Source organism: Camponotus vicinus, unplaced genomic scaffold (assembly GCF_025532165.1).
Source record: "Camponotus vicinus isolate PSW18456_S1 unplaced genomic scaffold, iyCamVici1.0 SCAF_2, whole genome shotgun sequence".
In the NCBI taxonomy this organism is placed as follows: domain Eukaryota; kingdom Metazoa; phylum Arthropoda; class Insecta; order Hymenoptera; family Formicidae; genus Camponotus; species Camponotus vicinus.
The window spans coordinates 23,531,724-23,553,769 of NW_028141956.1; the positions used below are offsets into that span (position 1 = coordinate 23,531,724).

The 22,046-nt window shown below is 35.7% G+C and overlaps 2 protein-coding genes across 10 annotated transcripts; both read right to left on the minus strand.

The window, feature by feature from the left end:
- Positions 1-241: 241 nt before the first annotated feature.
- Positions 242-21,264, minus strand: LOC145966856 (casein kinase I). 9 transcript variants are annotated; one of them, XM_083091255.1, is made up of 12 exons: positions 20,141-21,264; positions 19,618-19,728; positions 18,866-19,014; positions 17,775-17,971; positions 17,497-17,699; positions 17,125-17,386; positions 16,456-16,613; positions 9,930-10,026; positions 8,202-8,257; positions 7,844-7,969; positions 2,700-7,235; positions 242-2,499 (listed from the first exon to the last, which is right to left on the minus strand). In XM_083091255.1, the coding sequence occupies exons 1-10, from the start codon at positions 20,214-20,216 to the stop codon at positions 7,896-7,898; spliced, it is 1,383 nt and encodes a 460-aa protein (XP_082947381.1). In that variant the 5' UTR covers positions 20,217-21,264; the 3' UTR covers positions 242-2,499; positions 2,700-7,235; positions 7,844-7,895. The 9 variants fall into 9 exon arrangements, with proteins under 9 accessions (XP_082947381.1, XP_082947380.1, XP_082947379.1 ...); XM_083091254.1 differs by having other exon boundaries at positions 242-1,422; positions 2,391-7,235; XM_083091253.1 differs by having other exon boundaries at positions 242-7,235.
- Positions 13,382-16,449, minus strand: LOC145966855 (uncharacterized). The gene has a single exon (XM_083091252.1). It carries the CDS (start codon positions 16,103-16,105, stop codon positions 14,690-14,692), a length of 1,416 nt encoding a protein of 471 aa, XP_082947378.1. The 5' UTR covers positions 16,106-16,449; the 3' UTR covers positions 13,382-14,689.
- Positions 21,265-22,046: the final 782 nt, after the last annotated feature.

Below are 22,046 nucleotides of genomic sequence, written 5' to 3' on the forward strand. Positions count from 1 at the left end.
GCGAAGAGAAAAATTGCAAGTGTATATGGGTTAACATTCTCATCGTTCGATGACCGATATTTCCAGCGTTCCTTCGTCAAAACAAAGTACAAATGCAAAGCAACCGAAAAAACAAGGCTATCCAATATCAAATAGATCACACCATCCTATCTCTCTTTCTCTCTCTCTCTCTCTTTCATTGACCAAAACACACTTCAACTATAGTTATGGTTGTGTTGTTTTTTCTCATATAGTACACAAAGACAGTTTTACAGTGTTTATTATTTTTTATCTCGGTTTTGCTGCCTTTTCCGCCACACTTTATCGGACACTTTTTATCTAATATCTCTTCCTCTCTCTCTCTTACATTCTTTCTCTCATTCTCTTTCTCAAACACACTTGCACATATTATTATAATGTTCTTCTTGCTTCAATAGATTATAATAATAATTGTATATACATATACAAACCGTTTTTTTTTCGCCTCGACACACACACACACACACAGAGAGACACACACACACACACACAGTTCGATTAGTACACTTAAAATATATCGATCGCGAATTTATCATCGACATTTGTCGTAGTCATCGTGACATTATATCGCCGAGGGAGACCATCGGAGCTTATCATCGGTCTCGCAAAACGGACTCGAGACTCGGAAACGCTCTCTCACACATATATTTTACACATATTTCACGAAAGCTCCCCTAGGCCGGCCGAACAAGCACGTACAATTCATAACTATAATCCATAATCGCGCAAAGAAAAGACGCGTATTCTGTCATCTCGGTAATTACAGCTTTCGCTTGCGCGACAGTCCGCATCCGAAACGCAGGTCCAACCATAAAATATTCAAGATATCATTGGATATTATGCAGAAATAGAGATCTCTAGTATTTTCCCACATTTCTAATTTCAGATAAATCATTTATCAACCAGTTGTATACATTTTTATTCGTAAAGCTAAGGAGAAATTATAAATTATAATTACATATCGTTATAATAAAATTTATAAATTACATATTTATTTAATTATAATTTAAATATTAATTATAATTTTTTTAATTATAATTTAAATTGTAATTTTTTTAATTATAATTTAAATTGTAGATACATCAGTTCCACCAGTTTTTTATCGTCATTCTTCGATTGGACCTCGCGATCGTGTATAAACTGCGCAAATAAAAAATAAAGAATAACACAAGGAGGAACGATCGTTCCTCCTCGCGGTAACATCGATCATCTCGAGAAGATTTATTGAATGTTCAACGAATCCGCGATGATTCAAGAGGACGAAACAACGAACCCGGGGATCGCGGATCGTGTATCTTCAGTCAGTTGTGATGGGAAAACGCAAGAACTTTCGCTCGCGCTGGCAGTGTCTTTTTCTTTCTTGTTTAAGCGGTAAGAGTTTCCTTGATCCAACGTGTACACATTCTAAAAAGCATCATAAATAAATAGGAAATTGAAGAATATTTAGAATAATATAATAATAATAGAATATAATAATAGAAGAATAATAACAATTATTTTATCACTTTTAAAATATTTTCTAAAAATCTGTTTAAATTGTACAATAAATCAGCTATAAATAATTATACATAAAGTGGAATAATCTAGCTAATCGAGGAAATTAAAATTATGTAAAATAATTTTTTATGTGAAAAGCGACGCGAGAAAAAGATTGATATAAGTTTCTAACTCTAAGTTTTTTGAAATAATAAACGAGTACGCAAAGATTTTCCCTACAGAAAAGAAAAGTTTGATAACTAACGTAATGCTGTTGGCTCAAGGAAACTTGTCTCTCAGGCGGTAAATGAGATTTATTCGAACGAGAAGAGCGAGGAAGGTGACTCGAAGTGGAAAATATCAGACTTCGAATCAGATTAATGGCAACCATGTAACTATTACATAAATTCACTGACAATATAAGAAAATTCCGATCACTATAAATATATTTTGACCGATAAACAATGAGAGATGGAGTTGAAAAAGTAGTCTGCATTCCTTAAAAAAGTTAAAGCACATGGGGCATGTTTTAATATGACACAGGGAATGCATTTTTTTAGGTATTAGAAAATTATAAAAAATTAGTCGATACTTATATTAAAATTAAAGACAGTTATCCTTCAGGTCAGTCGATTAGTTACATAATTAAAATTGATCGGATTCGATAATTTTGCATCTGAAAATTTTTATTATATTCTTATTTGTTTCATCTTTGTCATTTTTCAATTTAACGTAATATCAATCGATCGAAAAGGGAATGTGTTTTTGACAAGACGCGAAAGAATGCGAAAAATTCCAAGAAAAATTCTTGGATTAATAATTTAAATCTTTGATAATCAATTTGCGCCGCACGATACTTTCCACTCGCGAGAAGGAAACGAAGAAATGCAACGTACAAGGTGCGGTGACAGGTGGATATCGCGTCGGGACACATTGCTTTGTCCTCGTCCTCCGCTATCGACGTAGCTTCGTCTCGAGTAGATCGTTGCGATCCAGAGAATTTGACTACACGATATACAACGTAATAACAGTTAATTAGCAATAGCAGCAGCGGTAGTGTAATGGTAATAGTTGTAGTATTAATAGTAATAGTAATAATATGATAGTAGTAATAGTAATAGTAGTAATAGTACCCTATATGAAAAAAAAAAGAAAAAAATACATAGAAAAACACGATGTTGGTATAATATATTTATATGCGTAACTTTTCATCACGTTTTCTCCATTTTTTTTTCTTCACTTTTTTTTATATGCAACGCATCGTACGGTGTATCGTACAAGATGTCAGGAAGAGAACCGAAACGGGGGAAGGGAGGGCAGAGAGAACAGGAAGAAAGGACGAAGAGATGATGAGGCGGGAACAAATGGTCTTCGCCAACCGTTAACGCGCAAACACTTGACCCTCTTCTTTTCCGAAACTTCTCCGAAGAACGAAAAGTCTTCGGAACGTCCTCGTCTTTCGCGGAAATGCGTGAAAAGTTTCCGGTACGATCATCCCAACAAAAGACTCAGGAAGCTACAGGAGAAAAATGCATTTGGGATTTACAAGTGCTTGAAGGTCAAGCATTTCGCATAATCGCGGTCCTAATAAACATCAAAGTCTAAAAGACATTTAAAAAGTATTTCCAAGATTTAAAATGTCTTCTAGAATACCTCTATCTTTTTCTTCTGGCGTTTAAGTTACGTTACTTGAATTCTGCGAGCTCGTATTTCTAAATCGCAATCGTTGGGATCGGTTGTATCAACGATTAATTGATACGCAGAATTATAATAAACTACGCGTCACCAGATAAGGCTCTGAGACAGATGAAAATATCTTAATATTCGGAGGGAAAGTTCTCGATGGTGACATGTGTGAAAGGAGCGTATGTGATAACATTAAGTCTCAGAGTAACAATAGTCTGCGAAATCTATAGTTTAGCTGTCTGATACTATTTCAATATTTTTCCATACGAGTTATATCCCAGCAAACACCAAATAACAGTTATATAACTATTAATTATAATTTCCTACTCAATAATATAACTGTTACATGTTATTTAACAGTTATGTAACATGTAACAGTTATATTGTTGAGTGGGAAATTACAACTAACAATTATATAAATGTTACTTGGTGTTTGCTGGGATATAACATGACGTTATATCAGCTGATGTAAATTTCTAGGTGAACCATCCAGGTCTTTCTTTGTTTCTGTCCAATTGGGCGATGATAAAAGTTCGAAAACTATAGATTAAACTCAAAGATTGTATGATATTATTCTACATCTTGATTCTGCGATATGTAAAGAGAAAACAGTCAATCATTATGTCGTCGGTGCAACCGGTCCTTGGACAGTTGAACGAGATTAAAGACTCATCGATCTATATTCGTATCACATATTTAACGCTGCATTTAACAGTCAACGCGAAATTGCATGTGATCCTCGTACGTAACGAAACGCAGAATCAGATGAACCCGCGTTTAAAGCGTTAAACATGCGAGGTACAAATGCGACGGATGCTCTCTTGGTGTCCGTTTCTCATGATGCGACGCATGCACTTTGTTCGCACTTTCCTTCCCCATCATTCTTCTACTTCTCTCACACTAGTACGCAAACTTTCGCACGTAATTATCACGCACACATGCACACATACACACACACACACACACACACACACACACGCTTGCTACAAACACGGGACGTACACACGTTAGCGGAACGATGCTGCGGTAATGTTCACCGATGATCGCTTTCTCTGGGTATACATATCACATACAATTCAATACACGGCGTATCTAGTCTTGAAATTAATTTAAAAACGGAAAAAGGAAAAGAAAAACGGAAGGTCGATGAACAGGACCGGGTGTGCGATTAAATGGTGTTGCCTTTTCTCGGTTAGTATTTTTACCACGTATAAAAGGGAAGGGCACGAGGTTTGTCACGGCACGAGTAGAGAGGTCACATCTGTTTTATTATTTATTAGACACAGTGAATTCGTCCCGCGGTTATCGCACGCTCCTCGCCGTACGTAACATTTCATTATCTCGGAGCGCGCGATCACGACGGTAACGATGTCATAATTCATCATGCACACGCGACAGACACACCACCACCTGTACAGTACGCCCGATCGATGCTGATGAGATAGAAATGCTCCACGGAAACTCGCAATCGTGTGTTCTCTTCTTACCATCTAAGCACAACCGAACGAATTGTCCCTAAAACTAGACGTCCTCCCCCGCCCACTCCCTGCGCGCCCGTTGTACTACATTCTGTATGATCGTTTAACTATCGAGCTTTTTAGCGAAAAGACCTCAGCATCCTGCTGCCGTAAATCGACGTGACATTGCTCTCGTCGGCAAGACTGGCCGGGCAAAAATTTATGATTATATATACTGTTTCAAATTATTTTCTTGGACAAGCAGATGATCCCGAAATTTGCCTTGTTTTTAGCTCGGCTGGAACAATGACACGCCGAGTTTAAGGCAAGAACCGTATTAAACGCGATGTATGTCGAAATGACGCGTCCTAGCAAAATTGATAATTACAACTGTATTTGTTGGCTTCTCCCCACGATTACACTTGATTCTCTTGACACTAACGTGGAGCTAACATTTCGTTTGTATCGCCTGAAAAAAATGTCATTTTCATTTTGTGCAAAAATTCGAGAACAGCTTTACACACTCGACAGCTGCTCGAGTTACCAATGTATTCGGTCTATGTACATGTTGTGACTTATACGAAGAAATATTCTACATTTATACATACGTACTCAGCCCGCTGGTGGAGCAGGATACGGTAATAATTGCGCGGAATTATGTTAACCCTCGTGACTGTCTCGTGAAAATCGAACGATAATTTCGCAAAGTCAATACCATTAACAGACAATTACAGACAATATCATTAACGGAGAAGTCATTAATCGACTTATATGAGATTAAAAAAAGTTAAGTTTTTACAAGTTCTATAGGAATTTTTACAGATGAAATATATGCCATTGTAATCAAGAATATTTATGACGTTTAAACCAAATACCACGGTTTTTAATCTAACGTAGCCTTCTGTTACGACATGCGTTTTATTATAATTTGATTACTATCTTTGACAAGGAAACACTCCCTGCTCTCTTTCGCAAACAATTTACAAATTATAACGAAGTTTGACAAATATAATTACTCATTTGAAGTATATGCGGTATCAAAAATTCGGAAAAAGCAAAAATGGCCGCACAGTTCGGTTCTCGCCTCTCGTACGACGAAAATTAAATGTTACTATGCATCATGAACAACTGCGAGGATCCATCATCGAAACCGCGTACTGTACATTTGCGATTCGCTTCGAAAAAAAACCAAAAAAAAATTAGAAAGCAGAAAAAACGATCACAATCACGTTTCATCGTCCTACACCCGCAAGAGATGCGAGGAACCCGACTCGATTTTTTCTAAACCTCCTTATGAATGCATGGTCGTTAAGAGCGTCCTCCAGGCAGGATTCGTGAGAAAGAGATCCAGGACATATTCCAATAGTACAATCCGCCTGAGAATCTTGCGCACTACGATGAGAGTTGCATCGTTGCATCCCGGAGACACAGTTGACGTTGAGTTGTTACAGTTCTCTCCCTCTTCTTCCTTCTTCCTCTCGTCATCGTCCACTCGGTGCAAAGAGTCACACGCAGGCATCCTCACGTTACCTTTCCTGTTACGCGATGTTCATCGCGGACCTTGTAACGAAGCACCACCGCGATTACAATTGTCACCGACAAACGCGACAATCGGGTCGCATCCGTTCACCGTTCACCGGATGGCTGCGCGGTACCACCGAGCGCGCGCGGGTTCACTTCCGGTTTGCGACAGGCAGGAGTGCGCCGTGTCGGCGGTGAACGCTGGTCGTCGCTCCTGATGAACGACGTTGCTGATTACGACGAGGATGATGATGATGATGATGATTCCGCTATTGCTGTTGCTGATTCACTTGTTGTGTTGCACGCTTGCCCGCCTGACCATCAGGGTGGGTGGAGCGATTGCCGTCGCATTGGCGCTTCCAAAACAAAAGACACACAAAACAGCGACATTAGCGCGCCACCGTCTTCATCACATAAACACGAGCTAAAGTTCCCTCTTTTTTTTTCTCTTTTTCCGGCGCTCCTTCTCTCATTCGTCGCATCAAACCTCCCCCCTTATCCTGTGACTGGAAAGATTCTTGCAGGATAATCGCTCGCGTTTACAGCGGTATAATAGTCAAATTTTTGATAAAATGAATACTCATCTCTCTCGCAACAAAATGTAATGTTCTGATAAAAATATAGCTAACATCAACAGATATTTTCTGGAACAAAGAGTCTATTAAAATATTAAATTATAATTTAAATATATTAGAATTATAATTTAATATTAAATAATATAATTTGTCCTCTCTTTCAACGTATATAATGACGTTTGTTATCTTATTTAAATATTTGACAAATTAAATAAAGATATGCAAGAATCAATTATATTCGTTTTTTCGCTGTATTAAAATAACACTGCAAGGTTCTCCGTGAAAATTGCAAGATTCGCGTGTAATAGCAGCGAATAAGGTGGCAAATTATTAACAGGCTCGTGAGGAGGGATGAACTCTGAGAGAAGGCTCGCACGATGAAAGTTTCCCCCGTGATCAGAGCTTTTCACAATCGGCGTCCTCTACCGTGGCACAGAAGAGAATTTCGCTCCCTCTTTGTCTATTTTTGTCATTTAGAATTAGTGCGATAGCTTTCGGTTACCTGAAAAAAGTCAACGAAAGTCAACATAAAGAGGAATTTCGATACCGAATAATTTTGCATGTCTATACTTTCACAGTATTAGAGAAAAATTCTATCTATAGATTATGCTCGTGAAATTTCGAGTGCGAAAACGTGCATGTTTACATGCACAGTTATTCCAAGAGATGCCCAGCACGTACTGAAAATATATATTATTTAAAAAAAAATAATAATACCATTAATTTTACGATCAATACGAAAAGTGATTTATAATTATTGATAAATTTTTGCAAAAGGAAAGCTGTCAAATCTGTTTTCTCGTTTTAAATATTTATGACACGTGTATCTCATATTAATTTAATACATACAAATTAAATCTAAGATGCAAATTTGTTTAGAGAAGAATAAATATAATATAATTTGTAAAAATTTTGAATAAATTGAAAATTGAATGATTAAATATAATTTTTTTCTACTTAAAATCAATAAAATTTCAAAAATAAACACGATGATTTTATGTCTTAACATTTTCAAGCACGATTTCGTATTAATAAAACTTTAACAATGTCACTCGACTCTAGAAATCAAGTTTATACTTCAAGACATTCAATAGTGGATTAACCAGTTACCAAGGAGAGTTGTGCAATAACCAGTTGAATCGTCCAGCTATTCTCTGATTCGTTACGCTCTTATTACTAGCATTACAAGTCTTGAAAGGCAAATGTGAAAGTCTTCTCGTGGAGAAACATATAGTGCTAGAAACATATAATGCTACTTCACTTGCAAGGACATGCTAAAGTTATTTCTTTTCCTTATTAAGTTATTTAATTTGCATCCTTATTTTATTATTATTTCATCTTCTATAAATTATAAATTAAATCATTTAAATATGAATTTAAAAATTATTAAAAAAATTCTGGTATACTGTTATTTTTTACAAATGTACTCATGTAAAATAAATAATATCAAGTTTTTCTTATATCTTACTTTTTATCGACATGCGATTTTTATGCTTGGGCATCCCAATAACATCGGAATTTAATCTAACAATCAAGAAAATTATTCGTAAATGATTTATTAATCACATGCGATAGTCTCAAAATTATATAGCCGATCGGCTTATCACAAGCTACAGGCATTATATTTATCAAAATATAGAAATTGTATCTTGCATCGTATTTTAATTAGTTTTTTATGTTAATCACATATTCCAATGTATCATTTATTAAAAATATAATAAGTATTATATTGTGAGAGAGTGCATTCGATAGCAAGCAATAATAATTATCTTCATTTGGAGAGAATGTTTTCTCATTTTAAATTTAAATTATAAATATACATCTTAAGTGTATCTTTTATTTCTTCATTTCATATAGTTATCGGCAACACACATATAAATATGTATAGAATGTCTCATTATTATTACAATATAATACTTTCTTTAATAAATTTAAAGGCAATTTTTTCAGTAAATGAAAACTAAAATAAAAACTTTAAAAAATGTTGGTTCTTTATGTTTTTTTTTTTTAAATATCTTTATAAATAACTTTTAAATTACAAATCTTGAAATTTTGTTGTAAAAAATTATATAAACAATAAAATTTATATTATCTCTATTTGTGTTTCTGTAAATTAAATTTGAGAAAGAATTATCTATTTTTTAATCGTTTGAAATTTATCAAAACACTCATTTTAATTACAAGCTTTAAAGTGGTTAAATGATATATGTCACCAAAGACGATGATGAAATGAGTAATTTTGAATGTGGATGAAATATGCGTATCGAGAATTCTTTCCAAATGACAAAATATGTTTCTTCCCCTTTATCCATTTGTCTCGATTATTCATTTATCCCAAATTAACAAGTAATTGGAGTACCATGCCACGGTATTGAGACACCACCTTCCTACTGAAATGAAGCTTCTATACAACTAACGCGTACCGAACATACAAAACACGATTTAGCGTTTGCACAAGCATAACACAAATTACAATCTTGAAATTGTAACTATTACGCCTCGATGAATCATAAGACTTGGCGAGAGCTGTGAAAAATTGATAAAATTCGAGCTTATATATCATTAACGTACCGCAAATTTTCATATTTATCACAACCATTGTACGAGATCGATATGAATATAAATAGAATCAGAAACAGGCTTATGTAAAATGAAATTTTTCCCCAAAATGTGCAACGATCATGCAACCTGGAACGAGTGTAACAAGCTCTGAACTTTTCTCGCGAAGAATTTTATGGAAGATGATCTAAAAATAAGTCGCCGGAATATTTATTGACAAACTTGAAATCAATTTTTTTCTTTAATTATCAATTTAACAGATTTTTAATCTAGTTAATATTTAAAAAAATTACAGGAACTTATTTAAAAAATTACAGAAATAATCAGATTTTTCCCACTTTTAAAGCTTAATTCGAAAATGATCGATATTTTTGTTGGGAAAAATTTAAGATTAAATTGGAAATTGCAAAATTCGACGATCTATTTTAAATATATACAATATACGAAGACATGGAGAAAGTTTCGGTTGATTTCTTTGATTCCAAAACTTTCCTATTATGACACTAAAGCGATCGAAATAATGAACATCATTGTTTGAGTAAGCTTACGATATTTTTCATCCGCGGATGAAATAGTAGAGCAAGTTATACCCAGTCGTCTAGCGGATTGAATCGTCTTATATTGTGTAGCAACTCACTTGGACTTGGGCTGCATTTCTCCTGCAGCTGCTAGAAGCGTATCCCTACGATGCAATCGCATGCTGACCCTTCGCTCCTGTCCACCCGCACCCGATGCTGAAAGAGATTATCAGAAAAAAACAATGCATGAAAAACCGCAAAAGAAATTCACAGCCAACATTCCTATGTGTCGTCAACTCGCTGCCACCTTGCCTATTTTCTAGGAGATTCGATCTTTTTTTTTTTTTTGTTAATTTATTCATGTATACGTGTATAAAAGAAAAAAACTCTCTCTACAATCGCCTTCTCTTGATACAGCAGGTTCAAAGATTATAACACAAATTCAAAAGCAATCAGAGGGGATAGCAATATCCGTTAAAATAAAGTTTCTCTTTCAAAAAACAATTCCAAAACTCGACTCTCGCATAAAATCGTCGGCGATTTATTTTGCTTGGTCAGTACATTCAATCGTGCAAGTAGCTCGCCGAGAAAAAAAAAAACAAAAGGTAGAAAAAAAATAATCGTATAGAAAGAGAAGAACACTCGTTTCATTGCAAAGCACACATTTTCACAGTATATATGTGTGTTATACCCACCATGCGTCTCAACCTGCAATCTAAGGCTACTTTTCAGGCGACATAATTTCAAAAAATCGTAATAAAAAAAATGATAAAGCTACGCGCAATCTAATCCGAAAAAATGGGGAAATTATTATTTAACTGTCGTATTTAATTTTTATTAATTTATATATATTTAACTAAATTTCATAAATTAAAAACACTATTTTATATGAGTGGTTCACGTACTTTACATAATAAATAGTTGAAGAGAAAAAAGATTTTATAACATATTTAACAAATGTGTTATAACACTCTTGAATAATTTTTAACTGATTGGAAGCATACATTTTTTTCTCTAGTGAAAAATAAAGACTTTACAATCTTAACTTTGACACAATTTTTTGTGCTACTTTGTTTAAAGAAGAATACATTATTTTGAACTCTATTAATCTACATCATTATTTCAAATTATTAAATTATTATTGTAATCTTCTGAAACAGCAATAGTAATAAATTATGAAGTGATACAACGTCTCAAGGATCGTGTCGTATGTAGGATATATTCGTCAGGTTGATGTGTCAAAGTAATCATATTCATATAAATAGATATTCAAGAATGTCATTTAACAGTAATAACATCAACCAGGCGACGCGGGACGGGTAGATTTTTCACTCTTGGCAATTGAAATGGAAAAATTAATTAGAACAAAAAAAGAAAAAAGAGAAAAAAAAATGTATAACCGAACGAATATGCGCAAATGTCAATGTGCTTCGAAAAAAATAAATTCAAATAAGAATGATACGCTTCTGTGAAGACAGATGATGCGACAAAATTGAAAGATTAGCCAAAACATAGACTTTTTCTCCATTCTCTTTCTTTTTCATCGATCTTTTGCATCGAGAATTTTTCGAAATCCAGACATCTCAGAGGATGAATAACTTGAGCGCTATTCATCGCACATTTGGGTTTTTCCATTCAAGCCAAGTGAGAAATAATTTTGACAAGGATAATCGACAATGTCGTGTGGTGAGATAAATAAAAAGAGACCAGTCCTTGAATGGAAAAACATTTATTTGCTACTTTTTCTTCATTATCATTATCATCATCATCATCATCATTATCATCACCATTATTATCAATAAAAAAACAGGTCGATTACAGATAAATATACGATATGAAGACTTCGTAGATGAATGAAGAAAAACAGGTGGGAATGAGCGATAAAGGGACGATGCCTGTGATCTAGTGATCTAGTGCATAGGAAGAAGTTGGCAATGTCGTAGCACGATTTTAATAAATATAAATCCCTTCGTTCGATTGTTTCGTCTAATGAGAGAGCCACAGTACCTCTTTGAGATTACAAAGATCATGGATAAGTAATAAACTAGACTTTATAGACCCTATCTAAGCTTTGGTAATGCTTTCCGCGCGTCCCTGGACGCTCTCCCATATGTATAATATACGTGACATTTAATTAGAAAAGTGAAAAGTCAAGATACTGTTGAATTACGAAAGGCTATCATCCGTCAGACTACTTCTTCCATTTCACCAGAACGTATTCGTTACACGTATACGAAGATTAATACGTATGCTTAATTAATTATCAGTAAACACGTTGGTGTTGAAGCTTCACAATCGTTACGGGATACAATTAATTAAATGATGAAAATGTCAATGACTAAAATAAAAAGGAACACAACATCATTTTTTTTTCTTTTAAATGCTAATTATAATTAACAACGCGTTTTATGTGATTGAAACAAATATTTATATAAACGATATTAAAAGCAGCATCCGCGTCTCGTGTTGATCCTGCTGCGAGAAATATTCAACGCTTCATACTTTGAATTTTATAATTAATAATAGTAACAAATCGTAAAGAGCTTCGATTTTGGAGATAATCAAAATCAGTGTCCTGAGTTCTTGTGATCAAGTAATACGCGAATAATTAACAGTCTTTAAATCATTTTTATTGCTCGTATCGCGAGGCATAGATCTTTCATGTATGAAATTGTTGAAAAGTCGCATGCTATTGAGACTTCATTTAACATAATACATGTATAAGATTTAGATTTTAAATGAGTTAATTAATTAAATACTTGATTTTTTTATCGTTACGTTTGTATCTTGAACGAATAATCAATGTATTAATGTAAAATCAACGTATCAGAGATACAAGACAAAACTTTTTACTCTCCCTCTCTTTCTTTATCATGAAGCTTATAAATATATAAGACAGAAGAAAGAACACAAACTAAATCAAAATTTGAATTTGAAGGAATTGTTGATTTTTATCGCTTGATTATAGCATCGTAGATTTTATGATGAATAAAAAAATAAATTCCGCAATTATATACGGCTTTCGATTTATACAAGAAGCGATGGTATTGACATTTTCTCTCTAATATATTAATTAAGACATTAATATCTCTAAATTTCAATGTTATAAAGTGATATTAAGATTGTGTGTGCTATATATAATTCTAATAACGAATTCGATTAGATGCACTGGTGCATTTAAAGGCTGTATACAAATTTACAATAGCATAGACAACTAAAATAAGTAAAATAATTAATTTTATGAATTATTATTATGTAGCATAAATAAGTAAAATAATTAATTTTATGAATTATTATTATATATCATCATTTATATTGAATAAAAATATTTAATAATAATTTATAATATTAATTAATTTATAATATTAATCTTATTTTAATTATATTATTATAAATTTATATACAATAGTCTTTAATATGTATCAATATACACTAATGCATTCATCCGAATTCGTTATGTTTTAATAAAAAAAAAAAAAGAGAGAGAGAGAAAAAAACGCGAAAAGTTTAGAGAACGAATAAAATAAAACATTGCGATATAAAAATTATGATCTACGTTTCTGCGAACAAGCACTTTGAAAAATATTTAATGACAAGTGTTATCAGTCTATAAACTTTTGGTCAGTCTAAACAATCAAGAGATTATTTTTCTTAAGGCAGAAATAAATAAATTACGAAAAACGATTAAAGCCATATATCCCTACGTTAATGTTATTCTTATTTTATAAACAGTGCACGATGTTTTCCTTACTTTATTATCATTCCAAAACTGAATTAATTTTGTCAAATGATAAAAAATTATCGAGAAAATATAAATAAAGAAAAAAATAAGAAACAAATGCAAAGAAACATTACTCGACAATAAAATCTGTTTATAATATAAACGATGAGTTTTATAGGCAGCAAAAATATATCGGCGTAAAAAATAAATCAACTTATAATAAATATAAAACAATTTTTACGTATACACAACCTTGATGATTATAAACAATATCTGTTTCACTCGGAATAATTTCTTTTATAAAAACCAAAGCCCTGATTTTGCATTTTTTTCACGATTATATATATATTATAATTGAGCTTGTGATTGTTAAAAAAAGAAAAAAAAAGAAACAAAAACTATTTATGTACATACACGTGATTGCATAGTATATGTTATTCTTATAATTTGGTTTATGAATGCTTATCAATCGCTACTAAGTAAGAGAATAAAACTTAAATAAAGAGTAAAAACCTAAAGGACGAAACAAAATCAATCTCGTAACTATTATGCGGCAAGAATACACGACATAAAAATTTCGCGACGCGTTTCTCAAGCATTAATAAACGCCATCGATCCTACATGTGAGAGGCCGCAGTGTACAAATTTAATATATGCTTACATGTACATTATATATGTTGCACACATGTTGCATATAGAAAAAAAATCGCTTATTGGCTCGAGATTCACGATCATCACAAGTGCGATCTATAATTAATTTCACTCTTGCTTGCAATCTAAGGCAATCTTGTTATTCGTTTGCAAATAGCCAAGATTTCAATGCGGCTGTTATGACTGCGTGTCATGGATAATTCGACAGTGTATAGAGAGAATATATATATATATAAATAGCCATTATAAATATTATTATATAATATCGTATGAAAATATACGCATGTGAAATGCGCAAAAATATTCAGTATAAAAATCATGCTCATTCTAGATATACTTCTTTGTAAAAAATATTAGATTTCTCTGGAGCAAATCCGACTAACCATCGAAATCTTGGTCTTGTAATTTTTCCATACGAGAATATATAAACGGAGATCGCTCGGTACGTGATATAAGAGGTCTGTGTTTCAAAAATTTCCCAGAGAGAGAGAGGCCTTACAACTGCTCTCAAATGCAAATCCAAACGAAAATGTCGAGGAGGATATTTATAAGAATGTCCAAGTTACCCTGCGGTTTACCGTGAGTCAGGGAATCGCAGGAATTGGTACCGTGACTCAAAATATCTTGATCGTTTTTCGTTTGCAGCCATTCTATGTAGCGTTTCCGTTTTTCCGTCGTGTCAGCGGCGTTTTCCAGAGATAGCAAACCCTCTGGGTGATCAATGTTTTGTATAGTATGTAAGTAAATTCTACCAAGTTCGCTGATGGAGTATCCGATGTCTAAGCTGTCTTTGTTACCGCTCACGGTATCTTGCGTGGTGACACTCGCAATGGGACCCTCGATCAAGGGAAGCCTCGATTGCATCACCGTCACCGTCAATTCGATATTTGTCGAAAGGTCGGTTTGCATCAACGATTTACTCGCATCCCAATTATTCTGTTTTATATTATCCTCTGTGGTATCTACATTCGTAGACTTATTCGAGTCTCGTTTCGCGCGAAACGTACTCCCTTCGAGCCGCGCATCTTTAAGACGACTAGCGGAATTTTGTACAACAGCGAAATCTACTTCGTCGAAAGAACCGAGATTGGATTGGACGGGAGCACGATTGGCTAGCGAGTTTGGCGTACGTTCAAAAAAATCAACGTTTTTCTGGTGCCTCTGTAAAAAATACTCGCATTTCTCCTGATCAGTTTGAGGATATTGACTGTTAATTGCGCGTTCTTCTCGCTTCGATGTGTCTTGGCGCTTCTCGCGCTCCCTGGGTAAAAAATGCAAGCTTCTGCCGACTCGTTGGAAGAAATTGGGCCGCTTGCGTGTCTTATTCGCCGTCGAAGAATCGACAGACTTCTTGGTCGAATCAAAACTCCTCTGTTTACCATGGAAAAAAGTCTTTGATTGCTCTTCCGGTAGAAAATCTAGACTTTTACAATCTACAGCTGGTATATTGATACTTTTCTCGAGCGACTCCAAGCTCTTGTGCGGTTTTTCCTTGTTACGGAAAGAGAAGTTTCTGCGTTTGCTAGTGAAGGTCTCCTGCAACAACTCGTTACTATTCTTCTTAAAGATCTCACCCTCCTTCTCGAGGAATTCCACGCTTTCTGAGTCACGCATCTCGTGAGTCACGGTAAAATGTCGGACGCTGTTTGTTGCGGGACACCTGTGCTTCTTGTCGCTGTCGTAATCAGCGTAGCTTCTCTCTTTGTCCAGGCCACCGAAGCAATTCATCGAGCTCGACATTGCCGCGGTCTCATCCGCGTCATCCGCTAGTCGAGCGTAATTCGTACCTTTTGTTCCTAGATCCTCAAACATCACGACTTTGCGATCTACGTCTTTCTCAGTTTTATGCCCATGAAAAAAATAGCTCTGTTTATCGAGTTGACGGGACGCCGTGTTTGGGCTCCTCTCACGCGTTCTACTCATCGTCGGCTGATAATACTCGCGTGACGTAGTCGCGGAATTGATCTCCGCGATACGATTAGAGCCTAATTCGCGACTACGTCCCAGATTGAGACCGGTCAGGTCTAGGGAGGCCGCCACGTCTGGCGGTGGCGGGGGCGCCGCCCTATTACCCGGCGTAGTAGTTGACTTGAATGTACTGAATTGACATGGATTTATCACGCGTGTCGCACTCGCGACGGCGGCGGCAGTCTCATTGCCGCCAGGCGCAGGCTGCTGCGAGTGTCCGACTGTCACATTATGTTGCGTTTTTCGCTCGGCAATACCGAAATTCTGTTGGCTTGCGCAGAATTGTTGGTAGAATTGTATTTTACCTTGGAGATCATTCTTGTCCTGATTGTCCTGGTCACCACGAGTCTCCATCTCGCGTTTCTGCCGGATCGCTCGCAAACTCGTGGTCGGGTCCAAGCGTCCAAGCGTCGGGCCCACCGTCGCTACGGACGCGTTCGGCAAACATTGCCGCGTGTAGGGCCTGGAAGCAGATATGAACGAAAGATAAGTAGATTTCTCGCTGATAGACGCAAAAGATATTGTGATATATATTATATATTATGAAATAAAAAGAGCGTCTAATAAGATGGATAATATGGATAATAGAAGATAGAATGGCAATTTTATAAGATTTAACGCTACGCTCATCTATCTCTAGTTAGTTTTGAAAATTATTATTAAATTAAATTTACCAGATATGCCTTGAATGAGATGAGATATATATTAATTTCTCGAGTATAAGGAAATACTAATTTAAAAAAATATTTATACTACATTGGTTATTATTCACATTGCTCAAAGCGGCAGTTTCCCGATTCGTTGTCCTAGACGCCGAAAATAGACCACGCTTGTGAGCAATGAAATGATGACCATGCTATTTATAAACGTGAAAAGGCGCTATGGTGTGAAGATGCAATCGCACTAACCAGCCGCCAGTTTAATGCATGAGAATTTTTTCAGGCAAGTCGGTATTTTTTTAGCAAAACACCAACCTTGATCGATGTTCCTGATCGTTGTTGGTCCCAGAAGGCAGCGCCGCGTTAGACGGCTGCGAGTGCATGGGCGCTTGCTGCGCGGAAGGTAAAGTTGGTTGTCTCGCGTTACCAAACTTCAGCATATTCCAGTCAAAGACGTAATCGTAAGTGAAGCCCTGACCGTGGAACAGTGTTCGGAAAAGTTGTCGGAGATGCGAGTAATCCGGCCTCTCCTCGAAGCGCAAATCCCGACAATACCTTAGATACGACGCGAACTCTACTGCAATAATTAATCAAACATTCGTTCTATTATATGAAATTGAAGATAAAGATTTTTACCTTACGTGATATCTTTACATACGTAATGTACCTACTGTAAAAGAAACTTACCAGGATAACCCTTACAGAGTTCTTCTATGGGAGTGGACATTTTCTTCTCAGAAATGCGTTCGTACTTTTGTCTCTTAGTCGCTGCTTTCAATCCTTGCCAGGGTAGACTACCTCTATTGAAGTACATGAGGACATAGCCCAGAGATTCGAGATCGTCCCGTCGTGACTGCTCGATCCCCAAGTGTGTGTTTATACTCGCGTATCTGTTATCATGGCAAATGAATTAGTCAGAGCAAGATTATTATACATTGAGATTTTACTAGCGATATAGTTCTAACCTGGCCGTCCCTGTCAGATTCTTGTTTTCTCGATAGGGTATATGCTTGTGTGTGCGGCCATCGCGATATTTTTTAGCCAATCCGAAATCTATAATGTAGACGAGGTTGCCCTTCTTTCCCAGACCCATCAGAAAATTGTCTGGCTTAATATCACGATGAATAAAGTTGCGGCTGTGAATGTAATCTGTTCTACTTATCTGCAGAATAGAGAAGTTAAAGCACTGTTATTATAACTGTACAGTCTGTGTTTCAATGTGTTCATGCTTCATGCTTCAAAGATCATATATCTAGAGATAAATAAACTGTTTATTCAATTTAACTCATAATGTGGTGTGCATGCTGCATAATATTTGCTAATTTGGTAACATATTCATTTCTTTGAAATACTTTCTTCTAATACTTTCTTCTAAATCAAAGCTTTCAAATGAGTGTAAGATATTTGAATAAAAAATGAATTAATATTTATACTTTTTCTGATTCTTACACTTAACACTTGGAAATACATTTTTATACATAATTCAATTATAATTATAATGTAATATAATCGTATGTTTTGAGAAGAAAAAAAAAAGATATTTATTTATTGAATGTGAGCGATTCTTGACAGTAATGTAGCGCACAATAACATATTTCTCCCTGTTAAATAAAGTAATAAATATAATCACAATATGAACTTTGAACATATAGCAAGGCATTCGAGCAGGAACACCCTGCACAAAAATATTGAAGCAACTCCATATGAGAATAATAAGATGGAAGTTATCTGTTTAGCCTTTTATCTCAAAGTGCAGGCATGAATGTGCAACATAAATAGAATCCTCTCTTGCAATGCATAATAAAGTAATAAAATTGAAATTCTAATAAAATAATTTCTCATGACAATTAAGATATGTTCAAAACACATATTTTAATTATTAGTGATAAAATGAAAACCAAAAAAAATAAAAAAACAATGTACCATCTATTGATATTATTACAACATTAATATATTTAATTTTAATGGACATGAAATATTCATTAACTTTTAAATTTATATTTGTATGTTCTATATAGATAAGAATATTTTTATAATTGAAAAAAAATTTATTTACCAATTGATCGGCAAGGAGCAGGACTGTTTTCAGAGTAAAACGTCTTGAACAAAAATTAAACAAATCTTCCAGTGATGGCCCAAGTAATTCCATTACCATTACGTTATAATCACCCTCCGAACCACACCACTTTATAGTTGGTATTCCAACTAGAATATTAAGAATATGAAGTTATATTATTGCAACTCCTGATATAATCAGGAAAGAAGGAAATAAACTTTAAAGGTTATATAATTAGAATACAAAATAATTATATTATACATATACACAGAGAATATATTGTGTTTTAATAAGTATTATGAAACTATACTGTGGGTGAAAGTGATGAAATAATCACAATGGAGGCATGTATTTAATTAGTAAAATAATGAAAAATGTAAAACTTTTTTTCAAAGTTCAACACATAATCGTATTCACTTTTCATTGCATAAATATTTCTTTGTTTTATTTTGAAGCTTTATTTTGAACTATAAATTTTTTCAAGTTGTCAAGTCTCAATAATCTTATCAGTCATCAAATTTCAATAATATTATAGTATTTTACACTGTTGTTAAATCTCAATCCTTTCAATATGTTCAAATTGTAAAGAGATACGAAAATAAACAGACCTCAGAAATATACAATATGTCGTACCGATGTAAAAGAAAAAGATATTGGATCAGCTGTCTAATAAACAAGAACACACGACGGCTTCTATATTACGGAATAAACATTCACGTGTGATACACATACAGAAATATTGATCTACTCACCGCCTCCTTGCATCATCTTGTAAAACTTGGACTCTATGTGCAGTTGCGGATGCCGTGTCTTTATGCATTCTAACTTGATAGCGACCTCCTCTCCTGTAGAAATATTGGTACCTGCGAAATGCAAGGAAGAAAGACCAAGGTAAGACTCTGCATTTACACACATACACACACACACACACACATACACACACATATATATATATATATATATATATATATATATATACATATACAATGTGTCTACAAAATAAAGAAGAAACCCCAGACAAAGAAAAGAGACAAGTGGAAGAGCACAAAGAGTAGGAGGAGGAGGGAAGAGAAGAATAAAACGTAGGAGTTGGCACGCGAGAGTTTCACGCTCTCGCGCGTGAAATACACGAAATCCGCTGTAAACGAGAGGGCGAGGGGGAGGGGGAGGGGAGAGAAGAGGGTAAAGGGTAAAGAAGAGAGAGAGAGAGAGAGAGAGATAGAGAGGGACGGAGAGGGAGAGGACGGCATCCGGGGGGGGGAGGGGGGGGATTACCTAGGTAAATGTCGCCGAAGGAGCCGCTCCCGATTTTCCGTCCGAGCCGGTACTTGTTACCAACACGCAGCTCCATCGTGCACGCAGGCCTGCGGGCGGCGCACCTCGGGCGAAAAGTGTCACGATCGCGGGGCCGCGGGCTCGATGCAATACGCGCACCCGATACACCCGACAACCTGGCGCGGGGGCGGCGCGAAGTAGCAGCAGCTGACCCGACGCGAGCGTGGAGCGCGAGAGATACGATGCACGACGACGACGACGACGACGACGATGGTGATGGTGACGATGACGGCGACGACGACGACTGCGTGCTGGCCTCGCTCCTAAGCTCCACAGCGCGCCCGTTACAGGCTCGACCGCGGTGATACCTCCATGCTCGTCGTACGGGAACTCGGACTGATCGATCTCGAACCTACGGGCATTTCTTCGTGGCTTCGTCGCGAAGTGAACGGGATAGCGCACCTCGTTGCGATGGCGGTCGCGCTGATGACGGCGGCGCTGCGATCGCCTCGCGCATACGTCGCCGTCGCCCTCGCCGTTGTTGTTGACGGCGTTGACGTCGCGAGGTGGACGGACGGGTGGGGGTGGGGATGGGGGACGGGGGAGGGCGACGGGGGGTCTGGCGCTCGCGAGGAAATTCGGTGGACGTGACGCGCGCGCGAGGACCCCGTCCTGGACGGATCCCTCGGCGATGAATGTCGATGAATGTCCTGCTGTCGCGGCCACGCACATGTACCGATGGGAGCGCGCGCGGTATCTAACGGGTGGCGGCGAAGTGATGGAGCAGTCACGACGGCGTCCGCGCGATCTTACGTGGTTTTCTGCGGATTTTTCCTATTTTTTTTTTTTTTTTTTTTACTGAGAGGCGGAAAAGTGGGAAAGGTTCGCGGAGTCGTCTCGCGGGCGTCCTCTCGTTTCACCTCGCTTCGAAAGGCGCTTACTTTACTAGCGCACTCTGTAGGACGTTTGAGGAAACGCGTGTTTCTTTCGCGCTCGCGTCTCGATCCCCTCGCCAACTTCATGCTTGTTATATACGTATATACAGGGTGTCAGGGCAAACTCTTCCCAAAAAAAGCTTACCTCGAGAGCTTTTCAAAACACTATAATAAAGTATTTTTCGAGTTATGAGGCTTGAAATAATCTCTTAATTTTACATAAACCATAAAATATTCATTTTTTGATTATCTTACCTTAATACTTTTATGTACAAAATAATGAGAGGAATCAATTGGTGCAAAGAAAACACATAATTGTTTCGAAGAAAAAAAATGTAATTTGTAATTAACAATTCCATATTTTTTTCGAAACAATTATGTGTTTTCTTTACACCAATTGATTCCTCTTATTATTTTGTACATGAAAGTATTAAGGTAAGATAATCGAAAAACGAATATTTTACCAGATATTTTATGTTTTATGTAAAAATTAAAAAATTATTTCAAGCCTCATAACTCGAAGTACTCGACGAAAAAATATTTTATTATAGTGTTTTGAAAAAAACTTGAGGTAAGCTACAAGAGCTTTTTTTGGGAAGAGATTGCCCTGACACCCTGTATATATACACACATGTATGTGTGTAGTCATTTATATAATATTATATTTATATAATATTTATATATGATGTTATATAATATTTATATTATATTTATATAAAATATTTAAAGATTTTTTAAAAACATTTTGACAATTGCAAGCCTTAATTTCGAGTAGAAAAATTCTCATAGACATCTATATAAAAAACTAGAATACAGTGTACATTTTTAAAAATATATATACACATCCACACACACACAGACAGATGATTAATTATTGCGTTGCTTTTTAAACACATGTATATTTTTATATAAAAATCATAAAACTAATATTTTATTCATCATGAAACGTACGGTTTTTTTTATTCGCACAC